The sequence below is a fragment of the Acanthochromis polyacanthus genome, chromosome 11 (genome assembly GCF_021347895.1).
Source record: "Acanthochromis polyacanthus isolate Apoly-LR-REF ecotype Palm Island chromosome 11, KAUST_Apoly_ChrSc, whole genome shotgun sequence".
Classification (NCBI taxonomy): Eukaryota; Metazoa; Chordata; class Actinopteri; family Pomacentridae; genus Acanthochromis; species Acanthochromis polyacanthus.
The window spans coordinates 31262981-31290125 of NC_067123.1; the positions used below are offsets into that span (position 1 = coordinate 31262981).

Consider the following 27145-nt stretch of genomic DNA (forward strand, 5'->3'; position numbering starts at 1 on the left):
GCACATTTCCTCCTCATACAAATCCCAAGACACAGGTGTTTTTTCCCCGTCTAATCATGTCACATAATGCAAGATTGCTTTATAGATCAGTGGCCTAGTTTCTAATTCAGATCTGCAGCGGCCAATTACAGCTCCATACATCAGCTTGAGCAGTGCCACCACACTGCGCAAAGAGTGACTGACCTGAATTTATAGAAAGTCGTGGCTGTTTGAATGAGGAGATATCATTAGCATTAATTATTGCTGCGCTCATCAACGAAAGACTGTTTCTCTGAATGGACATTTGACCATCAGGGGATTTGTTTAGCTTGTTTGTGTTTGTCTCAGCAAATTGACTTTGATCAATGGCTACAGTTGATCCTGGTTTCTCTCCGAATCTCGCCACCTGCTTTTTTGCCTGGTCCATTAGTGGATATGTTTTTTGCTTTTTTTTCTTGCTCCTGTGCAGGAGAGGAAAAATAGGGACATTCATTACACCTGCTAATGGATTGGAAAATGAAGCCCTCCACTTAGCAAACTTCCTGTCATCATCTTTTCTGTTTTTCTCCACTTGGGCATTTGCCAGATATTGGATTCTGTGACCATTTAATGCATCTGAAATGTTATATTACCACTGAATGTGGGTTTTAGGTATTACTGTAAAGTTGCTGTTTGTGTTTCTCTTCTTCTCTTCTGAACACCTGCAAAATGAGGGGTTTAAGTGTGACTGAAAATGGATTTTGTCATTGAGCTCAGCTTGTTGAAAGAATCAATTTATAGAAGTGGCTGCTTTATGATCCATGCTGTGTGGGGCTTTGGTGTGTGTGTGTGTGTGTGTGCGTGCGTGCGTGTGCGTGTGTGTGTGTCTCACATCCAGTCTCTTATCCCTCTGTGGGAATGAAAACGCTGCAAGCCTTCCAGTTGCTTATTAATGATCCCTATCAATCTTGATTTCCCAACTGACTCTCATCCCTCCAACACCAAATGTAACTCCCTCCAGCGCCTTAAACCGGAATGTTTGCTACATTCTGGACTCTGCTATCGCACTGTCCACTGACTGCAGGCTCTTGTGGTTGTGAATCAAATTTAGCCTTTGTACCAGAGGAATGTACACGCAGCCTTCAGTTTCTGAAGTTTTTGATTTTCACACCCACCCCGAAGCCACACAGCAGATGCAAAGATAGGTGCTTCCAATTGAATTGGACAAATAAAAATTGATCTTGATAGGAAGAGGATCCTTCAGCTTTAAAGTCAGTCATTAAATTCATACAACTGTGTACACACAACTAGACAATCAACTCCTAACAGGTTCCTTTTTCTGTCTCGGGCCTGTCACCTAATTCATACCACTCAGATACATGGATATAGCACAGTAGACACACAACTTACTCAGTCCACCGATTTTCATTTTCAATTAATTTATTTATATCATTACATTGTTGCACAGAAAACAGTGCCAAGGCAATGTATTATGTAAGAATAAAGGGTTTTTGAGAGGGCACTATGTAGTCTATATGCTGGTACTGTTTTAGTAATATATAATTTACTTTCAGTATACATTGATAGTTTATAGATACAAACTATTTTAAGAAAATACTTTGTTTTAAAATTCTTTAGATTTTTAGGGCACCGGCTGAATTCTGACCTGGACTTTTACTTTTCCAATGCAGTGTTACTCAGGCAGATGGGTCCCCCCACATAAAGAGCAGGTTTTTTCCCCTGTTAAAAGGGTGTTTTCCTTGCCACTGTCGCCTTTGGGCATGCTCTGGGGGTCAGGTATATGAGTTCTGTAAAGCATCTTGAGACATTTTGACTGTATTTGGCACTATATAAATAAAATTGAATTGAATTGAATTCATTTGGTACTAAGGGCCCAAAGTGTGCCAAGAGAATGTCCCCCACACCATTACACCACCAGCAAGCTGAACCATTGATTATAAGGCAGGATGGATCTATGCTTTCATGTTGTTTATGCCAAATTCTGACCTTCTGAATGTCACAGCTGAAATCCAGACCAGGGCACGTGTTTCCAATCTTCTATTGTCTAGTTTCGGAGAGCCTGTGCCAATTGTAGCCTCAGTTTCCTGTTCTTTGCTGACAGGAGTGATATCCGGTATAGTCTTCAGCTGCTGTGGCCCATCTTCTTCAGGGCTGGATGTGTTGTGCGTTCAGAGATAGTATTCTGTATTCTTTGGTTGCAACCAGTGGTTGTTTGAGTTACTGTTGCCTTTCTATCATCTCCAACCAGTCTGCCAAATCTCCTTTGACCTCCAACATCAATAAGGCATTTTCATCCACACAACTGCCTAAAGATGAACCCTAGAAATGATTGTGTGTAAAAATCCCAGTATATCAGCAGTTTCTGAAATGCTCAGACCAGCCTGTTTGAGACCAATTACTGTGCCACATTCAAAGTCATTTAAATCCCTTTCTTCTATCTATCTATCTATCTATCTATCTATCTATCTATCTATCTATCTATCTATCTATCTATCTATCTATCTATCTATCTATCTATCTATCTATCTATCTATCTATCTATCTATCTATCTATCTATCTAATTCTGAATATAGATAATGAAAGTCTGAATATAGATAATGAAATGCTGAATATAGATAATGAAATGCTGAATATAGATAATGAAATGCTGAATACATGTAATGAAACACTAATTATATATGGAACGAACCTTTGAAAATATGGAATGAAAGTCTGAATACATATAATGAAAGTCTGAATATATGGAATGAAACTTGGGGCAACCAAAATATCTACTAAATACACTATATTGCCAAAAATATTTGCTCACCCATCTGAATCAGGTGTTCCAATCACTTCCATGGCCACAGGTGGATCAAATGAAGCACTTAGGCATGCAGACTGCTTTTACAAACATTTGTGAAAGAATGGGTCGCTCTCAGGAGCTCAGTGAATTCCAACGTGGAACTGTAATAGGATGCCACCTGTGCAACAAATCCAGTTGTAACATTTCCTTGCTCCTAAATAGTCCACAGTCAACTGTCAGCTGTATTATAAGAAAGTGGGAATGCGTGGGAACGACAGCAACTCAGCCACCAAATGATAGGCCACGTAAACTGATGGAACGGGGTTAGCGGATGCTGAGGCGCATAGTGCCAAGAGGTGGCCAACTTTTTACAGAGTCAATCGCTACAGACCTTCAAACTTCATGTGGCCTTCAGATTAGCTCAAGAACGGTGTGCACAGAGCTTGACGGAATGGGTTTCCATGGCCGAGCAGCTGCGTCCAAGTCATACATGACCAAGTGCAATGCAAAGCGTCAGATGCAGTGGTGTAAAGCACACCGCCACTGGACTCTAGAGAAGTGGAGATGCATTCTCTGGATTGACCAATCGCACATCTCCATGTGGCAATCTGATGGACGAGTCTGGGTTTGGGGTTGCCAGGAGTACGATACCTGTCGGACTGCATTGTGCCATGTGTAAAGTTTGGTGGAGGGAGGATTATGGTGTGGGGTTGTTTTTCAGGAGCTGGGCTTGGCCCCTTAGTTCCAGTGAAAGGAACTCTGAATGCTTCAGCATACCACGACATTTTGGACAATTCCATGCTCCCAACTTTGTGGGAACAGTTTGGAGATGGCCCCTTCCTCTTCCAACATGACTGTGTACCAGTGCACAAAGCAAGGTCCATAAAGACATGGATGACAGAGTCTGGTGTGGATGAACTTGACTGGCCTGCACAGAGTCCTGACCTCAACCCGATAGAACACCTTTGGGATCCATTAGAGTGGAGACTGAGGGCCAGGCCTTCTCGTCCAGCATCAGTGTGTGACCTCACAATTGCGCTTGTGGAAGAATGGTCAAAAATCCCCATAAACACACTCCTAAACCTTGTGGACAGCCTTCCCAGAAGAGTTGAAGCTGTAATATAGCTGTAATATAGTATATAGCTGCAAAAGGTGGACCGATGTCATATTGAACCCTATGGATTAGGAATGGGATGTCACTTGCGTTCATATTTTCATTTTTCAGTTTTCTTACTTCCTGTTCCTGTGTCACCGGAGGGAACACTGTTGAGCTGTGCTGCTGTGCGGCTGATGGACTTTTTTGCTGTATGGATTAATCTTACTCACAGCGAGCTTTCTCGAGAACACTGCAAACTGCCCCTGGCCTGGATGTACAGACAATGCCACCTAAAAAGGGCCCGGCACCGGAGGAGTTTGAGGAAATTAAAAACTCCCTCGACTCTCTTAGCGGCAGCGTGAGTGTGGTCAGAGCGCAACAGGAACAGCTCCTGGAGCTGTTGGAGGAGGTAAAACAACTACGCCTCCAAAACGCCGAGAAGGAGCGGAGGATTGTGGCTCTGGAGCGGCGCGTGGATGAACTGGAGCAGTATTCCCGTGTTAACGATGTGGTCGTCACTGGCATTAAGATCCGGCCACGCTCGTACGCTCGGGCTGTGGCCGAGCAGAGCGGGGAGCCGAGTGACCTGGAGGCGAGCTCGGTGGAGCAACAGGTGGCTGCCTATCTCCAAAGTAAGGGGATAGAGCTGGACCTGGAGCACATTGAGGCTTGTCATCCCCTGCCCACGAGGACCGGGAGACCGCCCGCCATAATAATGAGATTCACAAATCAAAAGAAAAAAACAGCTCTTCTCAAACAAGGACGCACATTGAAAGGAACAGACGTTTTCATCAATGAACACTTGACACGACGGAATTCGGACATTGCACGGAAAGCTCGACAACTAAAGAAACAAGGCAAGATTCAGCATATATGGGTTAACAACTGTAAAATCTTCATCAAACTGAACGGGACGCCAGAGGATGCCAAAGTTTTGGTGGTCAAAAACATCGAGGACCTGGACAAATATTGAGGTAACTGAACTCAACTATCCATAATACTCAACACTACTGCTATAGTACGGCCTATAAGAGACATGGACATGGTGCACACTATTAACGTTGATGAACAAATGGAATTGGATACCGACGAATATCATGAAAACGCTATATACGATGCAGAAAGAGACCCGGACAATAATTTTCTTGTTTCTGTTACCAATAACTGCAATTATTTTACACATGAACAATTTGAGAACAACATAAAATCAGATACCAAACTGTCTATCATACACTTCAATTCCAGAAGTTTGTACGCAAACTTTGTACCGATCAAACAGTACCTAGAAACCTTTTCTGAACCTTTTAAAGTTATTGCTCTATCTGAAACTTGGATTAATAGTGAAAAAGGTGCACTTTTTAGTCTTGATGGATACGAATTTACACACATGGATAGAGCAAATAAAGCTGGAGGGGGGGTTGCCATGCTCATTCATAAATCTATTAAATTTAAAGTTGTACCAAGCATGACACTCGCTATAGATGGTATAATGGAATGTCTAACAGTGGAAATACTTAATGATAAAAGGAAAAACATGATTATCAGTTGTATATACCGGATGCCTGGATCATGTATAGTTACATTTAATGACTACATAAATAAATTGTTTTCCACTGTCAGCCTTAAACCATTGTTTGTTTGTGGGGATTTTAACATTGATTTGTTGAATCCCTCAAAACTAAAAATTATTGATGACTTCACTGATACTATGTACACTTTAAGCCTTTATCCAACTATTACAAAACCGAGTAGAATAACCTCACACAGTGCGACAATTATTGACAATATCTTTACTAACATTATAGAAAACAAAATCACTAGTGGCCTGCTTGTCTGTGATATCACTGACCATCTACCTGTGTTCACTGTATATGACTACCATTTAAAAAGAACAGAAATCCTTGATACAACTTTCTTCAAAAGACTTATAACTGAAGAATCTATACACTCCTTGAATTATAGTCTTGCATGTCAGGATTGGACCACAGTCCTCAGTGAACCAAATGTGGACAGTGCATATAATACATTTCTGGATTTATTTACCCCCTTGTATGATAAACACTGCCCACTGATAAGTTATTCCGTGAAAAAAAAATCAGTTGAAAAGTCCTTGGCTCACGAAAGGTATAATTAAGGCATGTAAGAAAAAGAATAAACTTAATAGAAATTTTATTCAATTCTTTGTAAATGTTGGCCCTGAATTGGCGGCACAAATTCCTGATCAAGGAAGTGATAACTATTGTGCATATATTAAACATAATTCCATGTCCTTTTTTCTGTCTGCTATGAATGAGCAAGAAGTTATGAAAACTGTTCAAATGTGTAAAAGTAAGTCATCTGTTGATTCTCACAACATTAGTATGATATTAATAAAACAGATTAGTTTGAACATTGTCAAACCCTTGACCTATATCTTTAACTTGTCATTTCAAACTGGTTGTTTTCCAGAAAAAATGAAAATCGCAAAAGTAATCCCACTATATATACAGGGAAATAAACACCATTTTACAAATTACAGACCAATCTCACTGTTGCCACAGTTTTCAAAAATCCTGGAAAAACTTTTTTAATTCTCGCTTAGAAACATTTCTTGGAAAACATCAAATAATAAATGAAGGGCAGTATGGATTCAGAACTAAAAGGACAACATCAATGGCAATAATTGAAGCACTCGAAGGAATCACATCTGCACTTGACCAGAAACTGCATGCAATTGGTATTTTTATTGATCTAAAAAAAGCATTTGACACCATTGATCATACTATATTACTCGATAAATTATATAAATATGGAATTAGAGGTGTGGCGGGAGACTGGATTAAAAGTTACTTGACTGGAAGAGTACAGTATGTCCAAATGGGACAGTCTAGATCAGATGTGCTTGGGATTGCTTGTGGTGTGCCCCAGGGGTCTGTCTTGGGACCTAAATTGTTCAACATTTACATAAATGATATCTTTAATGTATCTCAGACCTTGAAACTTATCCTTTTTGCCGATGATACAAACATTTTCTATAGTTATGACAATTATAATGAATTAATAACTGTAGTAAATAAAGAACTCAAAGTGATAAAGAAATGGATGGATATAAATAAGTTATCTTTAAATATTGAAAAAACCAAGGCAATGATGTTTGGGAACCTACAAATGAAATCAGAAATGCAACCTTCTGTCGATCGTGTGCCTGTTGAATTTATTCGTGAAATTAAATTTTTGGGCGTTGTAATTGACAACAAGTTGTCATGGAAGCCACACATCAAACACATTAAAACCAAAATTTCCAAAAGTCTCTCAATTATAAACAAAGCAAAACCTTACCTGGATGTGAATGCACTTCGCACACTTTACTGCTCTTTAATCCTCCCTTACCTGACATACTGTGTTGAAGTGTGGGGAAACACCTACCAGAGCACAATAAATCCTCTAGTTTTGTTACAAAAACGAGCTGTGCGGATCATTCACAAGGCGGGTTTTTTAGAACACACACATAATTTGTTTACTCAATCAAAGTTGTTTAAATTCAATGATCTTGTAAAATACAACACATCAATCATTCTTTTTAAAGCTTTCAATAAATGATTACCCACCAATCTTCAGCGCTTCTTTATAATTCGAGAGCAAACATATGACTTGAGAGGTTATGCTAATTTTACATGACCCAAAGTTCGAACTACTCGTAAAAGTTTTTGTGTGTCTGTGTGTGGGGTGAAACTCTGGAACAGTTTGGACTTACAACACAAGCAATGCCAAAATATTAACAGATTCAAACTGTATTATAAATATCAGATCTGGTCTAATTATAGGCACTACATGCTGTAATTTACCTTGTCATTTACAGTTACTGATCAATGTGTCCCTATTGTCCCTATTGTGGTGTTTGTCCATTACCATCGCTGGTATTTTGTCAATTTCCAGTATTTTGTCCATTTCTAGTATCTGTCCATTTCTGCTATTAGTCCATTACCATTGCTGGTATTTGTCAATTACCATTGCTGGTATTTGTCCAATTGTTTATTGTTTTTTGTGTATTATATTGTAATTGTCATTGTAACATAAGGTTGTTATGATGAGTCACAGCTCATAGTGTTTCCGTAGATGAGCTTGGGGGTAGGATTTAATAAGTTTTCTTCCTCCTACTCCCTTTTCAGGCATTCTATGTATATGTCACCATATTGGAATGTTTGTTATTTGCATTGTTATTGAAATCGCCTGAAATGAATGAATTAAAAAAAATGTAAGTCAAGGCAGGTGAGTGAATACTTTTGGCAATAAAGTGTATATTCAGACTTTCATTATACATTATATACACACGTGGACAAAATTGTCGGTACCCCTCAGTTAAAGAAGGAAAAACCCACAATTCTCACTGAAATCACTTGAAACTCACAAAAGTAACAATAAATAAAAATTTATTGAAAATTAAATAATCAAAATCAGCCATCACTTTTGAATTTTTGATTAACATAATTATTTAAAAAAACAAACTAATGAAATAGGGCTGGACAAAAATGATGGTACCCATAACTTAATATTTTGTTGCACAACCTTTTGAGGCAATCACTGCAATTAAACGATTTCTGTATTTGTCAATGAGCGTTCTGCAGCTGTCAACAGGTATTTTGGCCCACTCCTCATCAGCAAACAGCTCCAGTTGTCTCAGGTTTGATGGGTGTCTTCTCCAAATGGCATGTTTCAGCTCCTTCCACATATGTTCAATGGGATTCAGATCTGGGCTCATAGAAGGCCACTTTAGAATAGTCCAACGCTTTTCTCTCAGCCATTCTTGGGTGTTTTTGGCTGTGTGTTTTGGATCGTTGTCCTGTTGGAAGACCCATGACCTGCGACTGAGACCAAGCTTTCTGACACTAGGCAGCACATTTCTCTCCAGAATGCCTTGATAGTCTTCAGATTTCATCGTACCTTGCACACTTTCAAGACACCCTGTGCCAGATGCAGCAAAGCAGCCCCAAAACATTACTGAGCCTCCTCCATGTTTCACCGAAGGGACAGTGTTCTTTTCTTCGTATGCTTGGTTTTTGAGTCTATGAACATAGAGTTGATGTGCCTTACCAAAAAGCTCCAGTTTGGTCTCATCTGTCCAAAGGACATTCTCCCAGAAGCTTTGTGGCTTGTCAACATGCATTTTTGCAAATTCCAGTCTCGCTTTTTTATGAGTTTTTTTCAGCAGTGGTGTCCTCCTTGGTCGTCTCCCATGAAGTCCACTTTGGTTCAAACAACGACGAATGGTGCGATCTGACACTGATGTACCTTGGCCTTGGAGTTCACCTTTAATTTCTTTGGAGGTTGCTCTGGGCTCTTTGGATACAATTCGAACGATCCGTCTCTTCAATTTGTCATCAATTTTCCTCTTGCGGCCACGTCCAGGGAGGTTGGCTACTGTCCCGTGGGTCTTGAACTTCTGAATAATATGAGCCACTGTTGTCACAGGAACTTCAAGCTGTTTAGAGATGGTCTTATAGCCTTTACCTTTAAGATGTTTGTCTATCATTTTTTTTGGATGTCCTGGGACAATTCTCTCCTTCGCTTTCTGTTGTCCATGTTCAGTGTGGTACACACCTTTTCACCAAACAGCAGGGTGACTACTTGTCTCCCTTTAAATAGGCAGACTGACTGATTATGAGTTTGGAAACACCTGTGATGTCAATTAAATGACACACCTGAGTTAATCATGTCACTCTGGTCAAATAGTTTTAAATCTTTTATAGAGGTACCATCATTTTTGTCCAGGCCTGTTTCATTAGTTTGTTTTTTTAAATAATTATGTTAATCAACAATTCAAAAGTGATGGCTGATTTTGATTATTTGATTTTCAATAAATTTTTATTTATTGTTACTTTTGTGAGTTTCAAGTGATTTCAGTGAGAATTGTGGGTTTTTCCTTCTTTAACTGAGGGGTACCAACAATTTTGTCCATGTGTGTATATATATATGTGTGTGTATATATATGTGTGTGTGTGTGTGTGTGTGTGTGTGTGTGTGTGTGTGTGTGTGTGTGTGTGTGTGTGTGTGTGTGTGTGTGGAAAAGGCCCCAAAGTTGGATAATTTGGATAATTCATATGTGTTGGAAGTACATGTATGCCTGTTCTGTTTCTTTAATACTGGTGAGTAGTTGAAGGGAGTGCTCCACCTGCTGGCTGTTGCTGTAAGCTACAGGAGAGTTCTGCCGAGTGCACATGGTTCAAGTTGAGGTTTCGTGAAGCTACACTTGTCTGAGATTTGACTGTGCATTCATGGAGAGTGAATATTTGCCTTTATTGTTTGGTTAAGACGTGTGTCTTACATCTTATGTCAACGTTATTGATTTGATTGTGGACGGGAATTGAACTGCAGGTTGCCGGCACATGAAGCTAACTGGCTCATAGCACGCATGTGCTAGTAAGTGGCTTCGTCTCTGTAGAGCTGTTTAAGATGAACTGCTCCAAGATCATCTCTAGCTAGCGGCCTAACCTGCTCCTCATGTCCTTAATTGTGTTGACGTCAATGCCATTTGCAGTATTTATCGATATAGACTGTGCAGTGGCGGCTGGTGGTGAAATTTGTTGGGTGGGCTAACAAATGCATAATACCGATTAAATGGTTAACACAGCTGCAAAAGCAACATCACCTATGATACACACAGTTACATCAATTACAGGTACACTATGCTTTTTTAGTGCTCTACATCAACACTCTGTCTCACTCACTCACTCTCTCACTCACACACACACACACACACACACCACTACAAAACGTGTTCCAACTGCAACGACTGCTCACAGACAGCCTGCTGCAACTGTCTTATTACAACTGTTTGGCGACATGTAGTGCAAAACACGCCTTCAGTACAACAGATGACCTCAGCAAAAACAAGGTGTCACAGTCCTTTAACAGGTCAACATGGGCCTACCTTATTTGAAAAGAAGTTCACATCGACGGCTGATGTGATCCCAGTCTCTTAACTTCCAGCTTTTCCTCCAAAGACACTGAGGAAAATGGACATGAAAGCAAATAATCCACCTCATTCATGCTAACGCCCGCCATAGCTTAACCTTTTCTCCCTCCTTCCCAACTCTGGCACAAATAGCAGTACCCAGAGCTCTAGAGATAGTAAGAGTTGCGACACTCCCATAGGGTGCCGTTGTACGCTTTCTTCCAGTCTACTTCCGGGTTGTGGAGGCTTGTTTAGTTCCTAGCACCGCTTCGACAGTGATAGCCACCATTCATTTGCACTGCACGTCGTTGAGTATATGTGGAGGTAAGTTGATGAAATGCCTACCTCTTTTGAATTGTCAACTGCCTATATTTTATCAGAGGCTCTTTATGATGCATATGCTGAGCTTTATTTGTATTTGCGCAGCGTAATTATATATATTTTTTTTCTTGGTAGACGACTGAATTTCTGCTACTTTTTTTTAGCTCGACTCTGCTGTTAGCTGTGAAGTTATCTCCAGGGATATATTGACGGATTAATTGTTGATGAGTCGCAACCTCTTTTTAATTTTAACATCTTTATATTATATCAGAAGCCCTTTGTGGTGCATACATTTATCTGTATTTGTGAATATTGGCAGATGACCGACTTTCAGGCATTGCCATGTGCTTGTTAGCTCTTCTTTGAAAGCTACCTAGCTACATTGCTACCTCTTTTTAATTGTCAAGACTACGTCCTTTATATGAGACCCTTTATAATGCATAAACTTATACTTGTAAGTATTTAACAAATATATTTATTAATATCTATCGTATCTATCTATCTGCCAGTATCCCGAGAGCCCTCACTGAAGACACGAAGATCCTCATTGTTTCTCCCATTGTCAATAAAACATACTATTTCATTCATCAAAGCATAGTGAGTTGTTATTCGTGAATATATATTTTGTGTATGTCTTAAAATGGTTATAGTGAGTCAACTCCTGCCTCATCAGAAGTGGCTGGACACTATCTGCTGAATGGACTGTTGTTACTCTGCTTTTCAATAACTCCCAGACTACGGGTAAGTGAATCAGAGAAATATAGACATTGTCTGGAAATACAATAATCCAACTGGGCAAAAATTTACATCTTCAATCATCTTACATTTCTGTGTAAAAGTCGATTTTCCATGCTAACACGAATGTGAAACATTCCCTCCAAAACCCCAAAAGTGTCTTTAATATGTCACCTTACGGCTCAAAATGTAAAACTGACATTTACATACATACTTCAATGAATTAATAATCAAACAAGTACTTGGAGGTGTGATTTTATTCTTTTTTTACCGTGAAATCGCCGCTCTCAGTCCCATAGAAGGAAATGACAGCGCTGCTTGTTTGGAACTATTCAGGCTTACATGAACCACGTGACCGTCCCGCTGCGAGAGCATGAGTGTCGCAACTCTTACTATCTCTAGAGCTCTGGCAGTACCGCTGTGTCAACTCGCTGCTATTGGTCAAAGTCAAGGCCTGTGGGCTGACTGAAGTTAGCCCAAATGATCAGTAAATCACGGGGGCGGGACATGACACCTGTCAATCACTTACAAGAACGAAATGATTGAAAGTGGGCTGTATCTGCTGGGGCTGTAAAAAAATAAGCCCATTTAGAGATATTCTATGTTTTTCTTTTGACTGATTGGTGCTGTTGCTACTTTTGTTTTCACCTAAACTTAAAACAATCTGTTGTAAGTTATTTAAAAAATAATTTTCTCATCTTTTTTTTTTTTTTTGTGTTGGCCTGGGAGGGCTTAGCCCTGTTAGCCCATTTATACCAGCTGTCCCTGAGACCGTGTTTATTTCGCTTCGTGTAAAAATTACTACTTCCGGTTTACAAAATAAGAGCTAAGATTGTTTAGATAATGTAATGAGAGGTATCTCTTGTGTGGTTTATATTGCATGTTATTTCATTGCAGTTTATGTGCAGTGTAGTGACTGATGTTTCCTATTTGGACTGTTTTGTACATTGCCATCGTGCTTATAACAACTGTGGTAATGATTATTAGGATTATTGTTTACTCTATTTCTGTTATCTTTGTTCATAGAAAAACCACAGTTAACTAGGGACAGATGTAGTGAACCAACCTTCGTCTGCACCATATTGCTGCCCTGTAACCTGCATGTGTGAGCATCTGAAAGTAAAGGCACCCTTAAGCAGCAGTCATCTCTCCCTCATTATTCTGGATATCCGGCCTAAGAGGTGTTCTGGCCGACACTTAGGAGTGAACTCGGTGAAAATCCTGATCCAGAGACAAGATATAGTCCTCTCCTGAACCTCACCTACAATATATATATATATATATATATATATATATATCATTCTATATATTTGGACTTTTTTTTCCCCTACGGAACCCCGGAAGAAACTTGGAGAAAAAATTAAGGAATCTTATTGGACGTTTGCTCTTCAGATTGGCTCTGCTGTGATTAGCTATCTGTCTTCATTGTAGTCACAGGCAACGGCAACTGCGTTTGAGAAGACAGGTAATTGTCAGAGATGCTTTGATTCTCAACACTGAATGTGTTAGCGTTAGCTTAACTACTTAGCTTCGACAATGTAGCTGGTAAACAAATGCTATAAGTTGATGATGATATCTATGTTCATCTTTATAGATGGTCTTAATTACGAGACAAAGGTTAGCTGTTGTCTGGGGACATCCGTGATCACGCCACTGGTGGGACAGAGTTGTACCAGATTTCAACAGAAGGCTTCTGTTCTGTCCAAACTGTCATGAGACATTTTTATTGTGATATGCCCGCCACTGTTAGCTTTTGTTTCAATAAATTTTTGAGAAGAGGAAATCACTATTGCATGTTTCTACTTAAATGCCCTACTTTCATGATATAATATTACGACAGAATGAACATTTTACATATTTCATAAATTTCACCCAAAAGTAAAATAACTCTTTGTTAGTAGTGTATGTAGACACGTCATGTAAGCACACTTCCATAATATATCTGCTGCAGTAGTGCAATTTATCCATCTGACTTGGTGTCACAGTCAAAAAACAACATATGTTGCTGATATGTTCCAGACTAAAATCTGCTTGAACAGCACAACTGATTATCTGTCAAAATGTGTGTAACAGAAGTGTGCACTGAACACTGAATAAAGTCTCTAAGATTATAGACAAAACTTGCATCTCTCATCACAAATTTCTGTTTATTCACCCAAAGTGCATGCGTAAAAATACAAAACAGGTGAAGTACAATAAGTAAAAGTAAAATTATTTACAAAAAGAAGATTTTTTTTTTCTAGAAAAGGGCAAAAGTAGTGGACAATGCAGTTTATTTCTGGGACAGTTGTCCAGCACCGACGCCATGCTCCCTATCAGTCCAACAAAAGGTTTTCATCCATCCTCTGGATGTTCTGGAGCATAGCGGAGGTCAGGTCTTGCTCTCTTCTGATCTGTGCCAATAACCGTTCCTCTGACCTCTCCAGATACTGCAGCAGATCCACAGGAGCATCCTGCTTCCTTTTTCCTGCATAAAAGCACCCAAAAAAGTACTAGTTGTCAGTAATTATTTTCTATTTTCATAAAAACAGTTAACCTTAAGTAAATGTTGTATTTTGTGATTTTAGGATTAGCCAAAAGATATCATATTGATCATGTTGATATCTGCATAGTCTAAACAGATCTTACCTGATTTGGTCTGTTGAGGAGAACGGTGTGGAGGAGCTGCAGGACAGACCGGTGAGCTGCAGACGAGTGCTCCTGGCAACTGGACCTCATTGTCCAAGGCTGACAACTAAATAAAATGAACAAGACATCAGTGGCGGCTGGTGAATTTTTCTCATGGGGGGGCGCACTTAATTTTCCAAACCAAATAGCAGAGTCTAACCTGGCAATAGCCAGATTAATAATTGTGTAGTACTTGATAGTACTCCACAATATCAATCTGGGACCGCTCCATGTAAATCTTTCCGGAGGAAAGAGGCACGGATTGGACAATGCAACAGTATGTCCCGCCTCTGACAGGTTTGTTTTTAGCCAATCGCGGGATCTTCACAACGAGCAGAGCCAATTGGCACATTAAACTCTTACCAAAACCCGTAGGTAAAAAAGCACAAACATCTTTACCATCCAGAAATGTGCAAAGCGCCTCTCGTTGTTCTTCCTTCAAAGAAGTGATAGGAGATTCAGCTAAAACTGACTTAATAGCAGCATCTACACGATCGTTGTCCTCCGTTGCCATGTTTGTTTTGATCTACTCACGCTTGTTGTTGTCGTCACACCCGGATATCCTGCCCATTATCCCGCCCCACACACGAATACTGCTGCGTGATTGGCCCGAACCAACTTGGTGCTGTACGAAAAGTGAAGGCGGGAGCGGAGCAAGATGGTTTCTTGAGAGATTTGTGAACTCACAAATATCGCGAGAAATCAACTTGCTGGCAAGGTTAAGCAGAGTCGGCAACACCGGAATACAAGAATTGATGTAAATTATGTTCACAGCCATTTGATGTGCTATTACTATGCACCACTACAACGGTACACCTAAGCACTACTGCTGAGTCAAATAGACAATTAAATGCACGTAAATGTTACCAGCTAGTGAATTTGAATTTATCTCCCCAGTGTTTGATATGATTTGCTCCAGATAAGGTGTAATTGGTACACACAAACCCTTAAAATCTCCTTTTCTATAATTAAACAAATTAAGAATGTATAAATATGCAAATCTATTTTTTTACTTCAAAAGTAAAAAAAAAAAGAAGAAACAATTCATTATTCCAGCTTCAAAGAGTGCCAAATGCTTCTTCTGTACAGCAAAATCTTTGGAACAACATATTTATATTTACATACTCAAATAAACAAAAACAATTCCATACCAGTGAAACCAACAAACATTGGACATTTTGTTAAAAAAAAAACCTAACTATAAGGCTTAAAGCAGACAGTGCTTCTGTGAGCTAACTTTTACATTAACAACCTTACATGACAATGAGAAAACAGCAAATCTGCATATTAAAGATCAAAGCAATAAAAAAAAATTGTCACTTTGCCTGAAAAAACAAAATACTGAAACCATTAGGCATTATACTCTGTATAACTGTGCATGTGACAAATAAAACCTATCTTATCTTAGGCTTTGAGCCCAAAGTGCTTCTGTCAACTAACATGAAATATTTACAATGAAAATAAAGAAAAACAGTAATTCCTCAGATTTCAGAACATATGAAAATCAACAGGCTTTCAGTCTAAAGTGACACTTGTGTCAACTAACATTTCTATTTACGTTATTAAATGACAAAAAGTAAATCCTCACATTTTAGAGATTAAAGCCAGCACCTCTACATCTGTGTTATTTTTTGTATGCAAGTTTTAATTAAAGGCAAGCGGATGAACAAACTGCTCGCTTCTGCTGCCACCCCATGGCCGGTGGTGTGTAAAGCGATCAGAGGGAGACAGGCTGTCTCCCTCTGATCGCTCTGATCGCTCAGCGGGGCGCAGTCAGCCTGCACCAAGCCGTCTCCTGTCTCTTGTATTGAAGAGGAACGAACTGCGCATGTCAAAGTTATAACGAGAGTCAATGGGGAAAGATGAGTGTGCCCCAGGCCGGATTTGACGTTTCTAATCTGACTTTTTATTATAAATTATACATCTTAGTAACTCTCTACAGGCTATATTATCCATTTTGCTTTTTAAAAACATAGGATATATATGTAAATGTAATTTTAAAAACGTTTCATTAAAGGAAGGGCTGTGACTCTCTACATGATGTGAGACAGAGGGGGCGGTGCCCTAGCGCCCTCTATTGACCAGCCGCCCCTGCAAGACATGCTGCTGATAGCATCTGTAATGCAAATCATTTTCTCCATAAACTGGTTAATTATTGCTTTGTCCATACAATGTTAGAAAGTGTTACAAAAAATATCTGTAATAATTTCCAACAGTGCTAAATGCCTTGTTTTATTTGATAACAACTAAAAAAACCCAAAACATCTGTGTATAAGAAATCAGTGCATTGAATTTTCACATCTGCAAAGCTGAAAAGTCACGCAACGATCTGTATTTTACCTTGAAATTATGAAATTAGCTGCAGATTACCAGTACTCTTTAATTCATTGTGCTAATTTGATCATTTGAATCATTTTTTTTAGATGTGTACTACTAATACAAAATATAATCACCACATAAATTAGAATGTGTTCACAACGAGTTCACTGGTTCCTTAAGGGGAATTTCAATGATGACTACATAGTACAGTAATATGATTAAAATATAAATATATATATGTGTGTCACGGTAGAGACTGCGATTTGGTAGAATTGGAGTTTCTACCAGTGGAGTTTGCGATTGTAATCTCTACCAGTAGAGATGGAACTTTAAATCTGACCCCTGACCCTAACCTTAACTGACCCTGACCTTTTAATCTAACCCCTGCCCTGACCCCTGGCCCTAACCTTAAAAGTCTAACCTTAACCCTGACAAATCTCTACTGGTAGGATTGGAGTTTCTACTGGTAGAGATTGTGATCGCAATCTCTACTGGAAGAGACTCCAGTTCTACCAAATCGCAGTCTCTACCATGATATATGTATATATATATATATATATATATATATATACATGTATAATTCTGAATATATGGAATGAAAGTCTGAACATTATATATATCAGACTTTCATTCCATATATTCAGACTTTCATTCCATATAGTCAGACTTTTGCTATATATTCAGACTTTCATTATATATATTCAGACTTTCATTCCATATATTCGCCATTCCTAAATGAATGTAGAGGAAATACTGTAATATATATATGTGCGTGTGTGCGTGTGTGTGTGTGTACTACAATGTTACTATATACTATAACAGCATAAAATATGTCCATGAGTATGCCATTTCATGTCACACAGCTGCCTACACTAGTGGCGAGCAATTCTCTGCACTTTGCAAATTGCTGACGGAAAGCTTGCTGATTTGACTAAAAAGCCTGGACCAGACCTGTTTTTTGGAAGAAAAAATTGACTCTGGCAATATTCATACATAATGCATCTGACTTACATTAGAAATTGCTTATCAGGTTGTGGGTACGACTCAGTTGGTTTTATGTAAGCACTGTTAATGGATGAATGAAGAGGACTGGACCAGCTTTTTGGAACCAGAAAAGGTTTGATTACTTCCCTTTGTACGTAAAAAGCATAAACTGCTCCCCCTCCTAAACGTGTTTAAGTGCACTGAATGAATTAACTACTTCATGGTAGTAGCACTTCATTTCTGTACATGGAGACATTTGAAGTGATAGGATGACTATCAACTTTGTTGTTCCAACACTCCCACACTGTATTTCAAACACATGTGCAAGCCAAATATATCAACCTGGTGTTGGTCCAAAAACAGTTTTAATATGCAGAAGTGTCAGGTGTGATGGTACAGGTTTGAAAGCCAATTTAATTGCTTTGCTTGTTTGTTGTTTTTCTTCGGCTATATAATGGAGAGCTTGTGCACTTGTTCATATTTGTGGGTGTTCACATACAGAACAGGAGACTATATTTTGCTGCTGTACCTGTGAACTATAAGTATAGTTCAGCTGTAACTGGGATGCTGTCTGTCTTTCTGTGTGTGTTTTGTGCTTCAGGGCTGCTCCTGGTCTGTGATATTTGTGGATCTGGACGCCCACAACAGGAACAGGCAAACCCTTTGCTCCCTCCTGCCTCGAGAGTCTCGCTCCCATGTGAGTCCGTCCACCTCCCAAACCAGTTACAAAACACTACAGATACCAAAATTTTTATCGTAGACAATGACTGGCAGAGATTGTATACAAAACTGCAACTAAAATGAAATAAAAAAGAACAAAAGAAATAATGTGGAAATCTACAATATATCAACTAATGAAATATGAGACAATATGTTCTTGAAATGGTTTGTAGCTAGTGATCTAGGGATGGTAATGTCAGTCAGTTTACCGATCGTGGTTTTCCAGAGAATCGACCAAACTGACTTTAGTTGTTACATGACGTTGCACATAGCACCACAAGCAAGTTTTCTTTTTCAGAGTTTTTTTTTCAACCTTGTTAACATTTTCTGAAGGTGTTTTTTTTTTATGTATACTAGAAGACATCATGTGTGAAATATTGGCTTGGACTGAATTTCCACCTTATCGATCACAGTTTAAAAACAAGCAGAATGGGGTTTTCCACATCTTTTTCCGTTCATTAATTCATTATCTATACACCGCCTAATCCTCATTAGGGTTGCAGGGGGCTGGAGTCTATCCCAGCCGAGTTGGGGCAAAGGCAGGGGACACTCTGGACAGGCCACCAGTCTATTACAGTGCGACATGTAGAGACAAACAGCCAGGCACTCTCACATTCACAACTATGGACAATTTAGAATTACCAATTTACCTGAGCATGTTTTTGGACTGTGGGAGAAAGCCAGAGTACCTGGAGAAAACCCACGCATGCACAGGGAGAACATGCAAACTCTATGCAGAAAAATCCCAGGCCCATGCCGGTACGCAAACCGGGGATCTTCTAGCCCTTTAAAGTCCAGGCAATTTCCGCCCGAAATTTCTACTGAGATGTACAGAAAGTAAATTGAATGCTGTTCTTGAACTGTTTGGAGTACATGCATGGTTGGGGTCTCATTTGAAAGCTGACAACCTGAATTTTCACCCAGTGCAGTCAGAATTACTCTAGGTGCTACTGGCACAGAGTATTTCATGTTGGCACACACTGAATTAGGATGAATTTTTTTCTCGCCTACATTTTTTCCCTAATAAAACACCTGAAAATCAGTGTGGCAGCACTGTAAGAGCTTGAAAACACAATATTGCAAAGGCCTGGGGTCTTACATAGTTCAGGTCAAAATTTCAGAGCAATACTACAAGAAATGACTGTTTCACACATGTATTTGTACTGATATGCCCCGCCCCTGTCAATGTTGGACACAATCTTTATACCCTGTACACACTCTCTACAGAATGGTATAACTTAATTTTCACATAATTTTTACATTATTTTCACTCCAAAAACTCATAAAGAACTCAAAAAATCACTTCAGATAGGCTTCAGTGTCGATCACACACACAGATTGAGAGGAATACAGAGAAACAGCAGGTGGAGCCCGGAGCTCACGGATGAAATATCATATAAACCCGCTGGCAGAGGCGGGATTTATATGCAAGCCATTCAGCAAGCTCATTGGCTACCAGGCCTGTCAATCTAACGTTTCCTCCGACGTGATTTGCTGAGAAATAAGTCAATCAAGTGATGTAATCCATATCTGTCAGACTCGGCCACGGTTGGCTGTTTCGCCGTAGTAGGCGGAAACGAGTCACCTGATTGGTTGAAGTTCGGTTTGAAGCTGAAGAGAAGCCTCCAGTATCCATTTTGAATCGCGAACAAAGGGAATACGAGCATGTTTGATACACTTATAATAGAAAGATGCACTGAATATGAAACGCACAGCGCCACCACGCGCCGCGTGCACGCGCACGGAGCCGATCGTTTTCTGGATTTTTTTACTTATTTGGAGACATGTTTTGGCCAAAGTATTATACTGGATTGTTTCCTCTGGATGGCTAAGCTTGGGTTCTGGCCGGTTTTTGTGGATTATCTTCTTTTATGACCAGAAACGAGCGTCCAAACTGCGTCGACAGGTGAGCTGTGCACGTTTACGTGACTTGTTGTTTGTTGGACAAATGTGTTTATATTACCCGCTGTGGTAATCACATCTGAAAGTGGTTTATACCGGCGGATTCATGAGAATCTCAGCTTTCTATGTGTGTATAGTGTTTGTATAATCGTGTTTGCAGTGTCCTTCTATTTAAAAAAAAAAGCGTATACCGATATCAAAACGGCCCGCCCACGGGCCGGTGTTCCAGATTAACTGGTGATCCGATCAACTGGTGATTTCAGCGTTTCTGAGACAGATGTTTCGTAGGCGTGGCTTTTCAGGACCCCTTACCGACTAACCAGGAAATAAACAATGGAACAACTTCGCTCCTAAAAATGAGATTTCTGCTGTTTTATTCATTTTGGTCCTGACAAAAATATCTGGAAATAAGTCGCATTCTCATCGTAAGAGTCATGCGCTGTCAGGCAACAAGAAAGAAAACTACGTAACCGCGGTTGGAACTAGTGGAGCTGTGATCACTGTCAAAACCTGTTAAAGCAGCAGACAGGAGACCAAGACACGATGTACACGTTATTTAACAAGAAGTTCACCAAGCTGTGTGATAACAGAATGCCGAAGTGTTGCAGTATAACATTAATATATTGATACAGTATTGGCAGGTTTAGATCACATTGTAGCTACACCGTAGCACTGTCTTATTTAAATAACACAAACGTCACAATTTTACTAAAACAGCCCAGCAGTATTTAACGTATTGGATTTGAAATGCAGCAGTTTAGCAAAATTCACAGGACATTCATGTTCAAACCAGCAGCAGAACTTTGTTGTGTCATACTACTCTAAACTGACATGTCATTGAGAAAAGACACCGATTCCTTTCATTATGTCACATACACTGGGACGTTAGCTCAGCTGACTCAACAGGAGATCTATAAACCCAATGCAGTGGCTCGGGTTCAACTCCAGCTCACGGCTTCCTGCTGTAGGTTTTCTCCCTACTTTTCCGTCCGTCTCTCTATTTACCTGTCAAATAAAGCTAATAAAATGGGGGTATTCACAGCTATTGGTAGTCATAAGTATATATAAGTGTAAAGGTGTTCAGTGAAGAGGCAGTTTTTAGTCTGAGAGGGAATCTGCAGATGGAATAAATATCCTCGTCTATATTATTGTTCTAGGTCTTTAGAAGTAAATATACCTTTAATTTTGTGTTCCATAAAGTCACAATGCATTGATTCTATAGAATACAATGTTGATTATAACTTGCAATGCCCCAGTAAAATAAATAAATCCTGAATAACGGGGGGAAATAGATGAAGCATATCGACGTTCTGAAGGTTGGAATGTGAAATCTCTGGTTAGAATGCGGTCAGATGGTTTATATGATGTCATTGTTTTACTTAAAATCTGTTTAAAAGTAGAACAACTCAGGTCCGACTGGTTTATCGTAGTAAGCTTTGAAAACGGTATTAGAACTTCTCTTGCTGTTTCTGTCTGACCGTCGGACTGAGGCCACAGACTGTCACCAGTTAATCTGGTGGAGATTGTCACGCTCTACCGCAGCGAAGCGATATTTCCTCTCCGTTAGGTGGAAGTCCTCATTAAACCGAGTATTTTACTGGTAGACTGAACACCCGTGAGTCCAAACAGAGCAATAACAACAATGTTAAAGCTGCAACAAGAACATTTTGGAACATTTTTTTGACATTTGTGTGTTTTGAACAGGCATCAACACAGTCACCTATGCTATGTATTGCCGTTGTAACAGCTGTCTTGCTCACTGAATATCACCAGTTGATCGGATCACCAGTTAATCTGGAACACCGGCGTACTTTAACGGGCTAGCTGCGCTAATCAGTGTGTCTCTGTGCAGCCCCCAATTCTTTATTCTTCTTCAAAGTTGCTTTCTGGTTTGAACCAAATGGCCAAATTACTTCTATAATACAATTTGCTTTTGTGAAGCTTAGAGTAGTTTTACAACAGTGTTTGAGCAGAGTTCCAGATGAGCTGTTGTTCTCAGTGAGTGGGCAGAGAAGCAGTGACTTCATGCATCAAAACATTCTAGAAGAGTCAACACTGTATAGTTACATCTATGGGTCATTCCATGTCAAATCAACCAATATCCAAAAAAGTTCCAGCAGCACCACCTTTGATTTACACCATATTCAGTCTGTGTGTGCCATTAGGTCCCAAAGGAAGGTAGGAAACAGGTTCTCTGTAATATGTGTATGCATTTTGCTTTTACACCCCATTATATGGGGGTAGGTTTAGGCCTACAATTAATAGCCGTCATTCTGGTACGTACTTCACATTGCCATAATTCTTGAAATATAACAGCTAAAGGCCTGAAATTCACAGGATCATCTCATTTTCACTACTGATTACAAAACAATCAGACTTTTAGCCCTAGCCTGAGTGTGAAAAATTTTTTTGGAGGGTTGATTTCTTGAAAAAAACTGAAAATCTTGATTTCGCCCATGTCTTTATAACTCTCTGTATGCCATTTAAATCAATAAATTATGACTCAGTATTTAATCATTGAGTATGGGTCTTGACTGACATTTTAGAACCACTGTTGAAATACTCAGCTGTTTAGTTTGTCTGCAGGACCTATTTTAATTCGGGACGAATCTGGAATTTTGTGAAATTCAACCATATTTTTCACCATGTGTGATAAATAGCACCATTCTGAAACTTTTAGCAGTGGCTCTTCATATTCCAGTAATAAAAATTTCAAAATATTGAATTGGTGTTCTGGCTCCTTCATATAGAAAATCTATGTCAAATAGGGGCCTGAAAGTGCCCTCGAGCAGCATTTTTGCCATATAACATATATTATTTTGAGGTATCAAATGTTTAATATTGCACCTCAGGTATATCAGCAGATGTTATTAAACCACACTTATTACCTGTTGAGGCCAACACACCCAGTCTAGGGACACCACAGCTATTTATACTGATGTTGTACTTTAAGGGGAGGGTTTGGTACGAGTTCTGAAAAGCTCTACCTCAGTCTAATAACTCTCTGCTCTTCTGTGGGCAATTGGAATTTAAATTACTTTGGTACCTTGAACTGTACTTCAAACCAGTATTTGTGAATTATACCTTTGTGATCTAAAGGAAGGGCAGCAAGATGGCTACAGCCATGCAACCCTGCTCGGTGGGGCAGCACATGAAATCCAGTGATTGCCATTAAACAGCATACACCCGCAAATGTGGACTGATCCCAATAAATTCTTTAGACAAGGAGTTGGTTGAACTCCTGTTTTTGCGAGCTGGGATCAATGCAGGCACAAATATTGAAGGTCAAACAATCTGTTATCACCATCAGCAAATACTTCTTGAAAGAGTCAGTGAGTGCAGTATTTCAAACTATCTCCATATAGGCTTAGATGGAGTGTTGCAACCATCTTATCATATATAAACAACAAAGAAACCTGTATCCTCTAAGGGCCTATGACACTTTCTTTGCCCTAAATCTGGCAAAAATGATGGCCGAGGGCATTTTAGGCCTCCTTTTGGCCTAGATTTTCAATATGAAGGTGACAGAACACCAATTCAATATTTTGAAGTTTTGACAACTAGTACACAAAGATTCTTTGCAAAAAGTTTCAGAGTGGTGCTATTTATCACACATGGTGAAAAATGTGGTTGTATTTCATGAAATTTCAGATTCGCCCCTAATTAAAGTAGGTCCTGCAGCCACACTAAACAGCTGAGTACTTCAACAGTGGTTTTATCATGTCAGTAAAGACCCATACTAAAGAAAGAAATGCTGTTTTAATATTTTTTTAGATTAAAATGGCATATAGAGGCCTTTCAAACATGGGCGAAATTAAGATTTTCGGGGGTTTTTCAGGAATTCCACCCTCCATAAAATTTTTCACACTCAGACTAGGGCTAAAAACATGATTGTTTTGCAACTAGCAGTGAAAAATGAAATGTTCCTGTGAATTTCATGCTTCTAGCTTGCACATTTCAAGAATTATGGACCTCTGAAGTGTGTACCTGAATGACGGCTATCAGATTTAGGCCGAAACCTACCCCCTTTTAATTGGGTGTAAAAGCAAAATGTGTACACATATGACCAAAAACCTGTTTGCTATCTTCTTTTGGGAGCCAATGGCACACTGAAACTGAATATAATGCAAATCAGAAATGGTGCTGCTGGAACCATTTGTTGACTTGAGATGGAATGACCCCTATGCCTTTTTAAGACAGTAAGGGATTATTTTCATGGGAAAACTTCCTAATTATGTAACTGATGCACAGATATGAGTTTTTCATTGTTAAATCAGTGATCAAAGAGAGACTTCAACAACTTGAAGATGAACCACTATGACCTCTTGCATAGATATTTATAGTCAGTGCAAGAAAAGGGCAAGGTCTGCACACTACTGTGCTTCCACAGTGTGTTATTGATAACTGCCATGCAACATTTTGATCAATAAAAAATATTTTTTTCAAGTCTCATATTGTGTATATAGATCTTTCTATATACACAGTCTAGTGACAGTCTTGGACAGGCGATGAAGTCAGGAAACAGTTGGCTGCAGTTCAAGGCAGACAAATATGTATCTTTAAGTGAAGTATCAGCAGCAGATGTGCTAGTGGCTGTGACTTTTGTCTTGTTCTAAACTTTAATCTTTTACTTTATCTTTTAAACCATGTTACCATAGAAATAGTATTTTAGAAATCCTACCCACCCCCTTTTATAGAATTTCTTGCATTATTTAAAGCCACTCAGACAATTACATAGGACATAGCAATACATAGAATAAAAATGAAAAATAACAGCTAATAGACAGTCATGGAAATATTATTAGACCACCATTGTTTTCTTCAATTTCTTGTTCATTTCAATGCCTGGTTCAACTAAAGGTACATTTGTATATAAAAATATGTGTTCATTAGTCAGTATTTTGTTTATATATGTGTATATAGCGTAATCATATATTGTCTCTTCAAATTATTAAAATAATTGACTTTGCTGCCATTATCTGCTTCTCTAACATATTAGTGTGTGTGTGTTTACAGTGTTTGCAAAATACCTGTCTACAGTCGAGCTTAATTTCAGAATATTCTATTACCTATCATTATTATTATTATCTATTATTTCCGCTATGAATATGACTATGTTCAGCACCCCATTGATTTACACCTGCATTTTGTGCTTCATGGCGCTAGGTGTGCTGTTTGCATGTTGGACATTGTTTTACACAAACACCACCGAAGAAGAAAGGTGCCGAAGTGCTGCACGTTTTGTTTTGTTTTGTTTTTTTGTTTTTTTTAAATTGAAACAGGAGTCTGTCTGCATGAATGTCCAATGGGTTAGGAGTTGTCCATGAGTTTGATATCTTCAATCATGTTTAAAAGTTTTACAGCAGTCCGTTTAGAAATCTGCATTTGTGTATGAAAAACTTCCAAAATATTATAATAAAGCAGACCAGAATCAAACCCGCGTCCGAGACCAGCTCTTGTACATGAGTCACCTGCTTAACGTGCTGAGCTATACAGGCAGTGGATACCCACTCATCAAAATTACTTAATAAATATCAGCGCACCGGCCTGTCAGTCAAACGGCCGAATAATGTTTCCACAAATTTTGGCCCAAAGTCACATCTAATTGCTGGCCCCTGCGAATGCAAAATATAGCGTTGGATTTGCAATGCTTTTACATTAAAAATATAATATACCGATTCGAAATGCCCTACGTAACTCGCTTAAATCTGACCGAGGAGAAACATGACACACGAGGAATATTTGATTAATTAAATGTTCTATTCAGGTGTGATTAAGATTCAGATATGAAAACAAAATCAAACCCGTTTGCAAACAAACAAACACTAACGTTTTTTTAATCTCAAATACCCAAATCCTGCAGCAAAAATAAAGGCATCACATTATATATATGGGACAACGCTTTTACATTAAAAATATTTGTTTGAAATACGTTCTGAGTGGCATGAAAAGTCCTCCACTTGGATTCACAACGCTTTTACATTAAAAATATTTGTTTGAAATACGTTCTGAGTGGCATGAAAAGTCCTCCGCTTGAAATACATTGGTTTGAATTTCGTTGTGAGCAACACGTAAAATATGAGAAATCGTGTTGGTGCGCACGTAACCATAGATTAATTTACGTGACAGTTTCACGAATCCTTGTGAGACCGGGTTGAATGTGAACAGTATTGGCCCTAAGACAGAACCCTGAGGAACCCCATGATTAACCTTAATATGCTCAGAAGAGTCATTGTTGACATGCAAGAACTGGAACCTGTCTGATAAGTAGGATTTAAACCTGTCCATTGCTGTCCCTTTGATGCCAATAGAATATTCTAGTCACTGTAATAAAAATTTGTGGTCAATTGTGTGTGTCAAATGCTGCACTAACATCCAACAAAACAAGAATAGAGACCAGTCCATTAACCGACGCTATGAAAAGGTCATTAGGAGTTTTCACCAGAGCTGTTTCTGTGCTATGATGCACTCTGAAGCCTGACTAAAACTCGTCAAACAAGCTATATCTTTGTAAATGTTCACAAAATTGATTTGCAACTGTCTTCTCCAGAATTTGAGAGAAATGGGAGGTTGGATATTGGTCTATGCTTAGCTAAAACATCTGGATGTAGAGCGGGCTTTTTAAGTCAAGGTTTGATTACAGCAACCTTATAAGCCTGTGGTATATCGCCTGTTACTCGAGAGAGATTAATCAGATCTAACATT

The 27145-nt window shown here is 39.1% G+C and overlaps 1 protein-coding gene across 3 annotated transcripts in view; it reads left to right on the plus strand.

Annotated features, from left to right (window-relative positions):
- The window catches only part of phkb (phosphorylase kinase, beta), a 348185-nt gene that overhangs the window by 139885 nt on the left and 181155 nt on the right, over positions 1–27145 (plus strand). For 2 of the 3 annotated variants that reach the window (XM_051955810.1, XM_051955811.1), the window contains one exon: positions 18420–18515. In XM_051955810.1, the coding sequence (XP_051811770.1) occupies positions 18420–18515 (96 nt within the window). Of the gene's footprint in view, positions 1–18419; positions 18516–20196; positions 20445–27145 lie in introns of those variants that run through there. The other variant, XM_051955812.1, reaches the window with a different exon arrangement.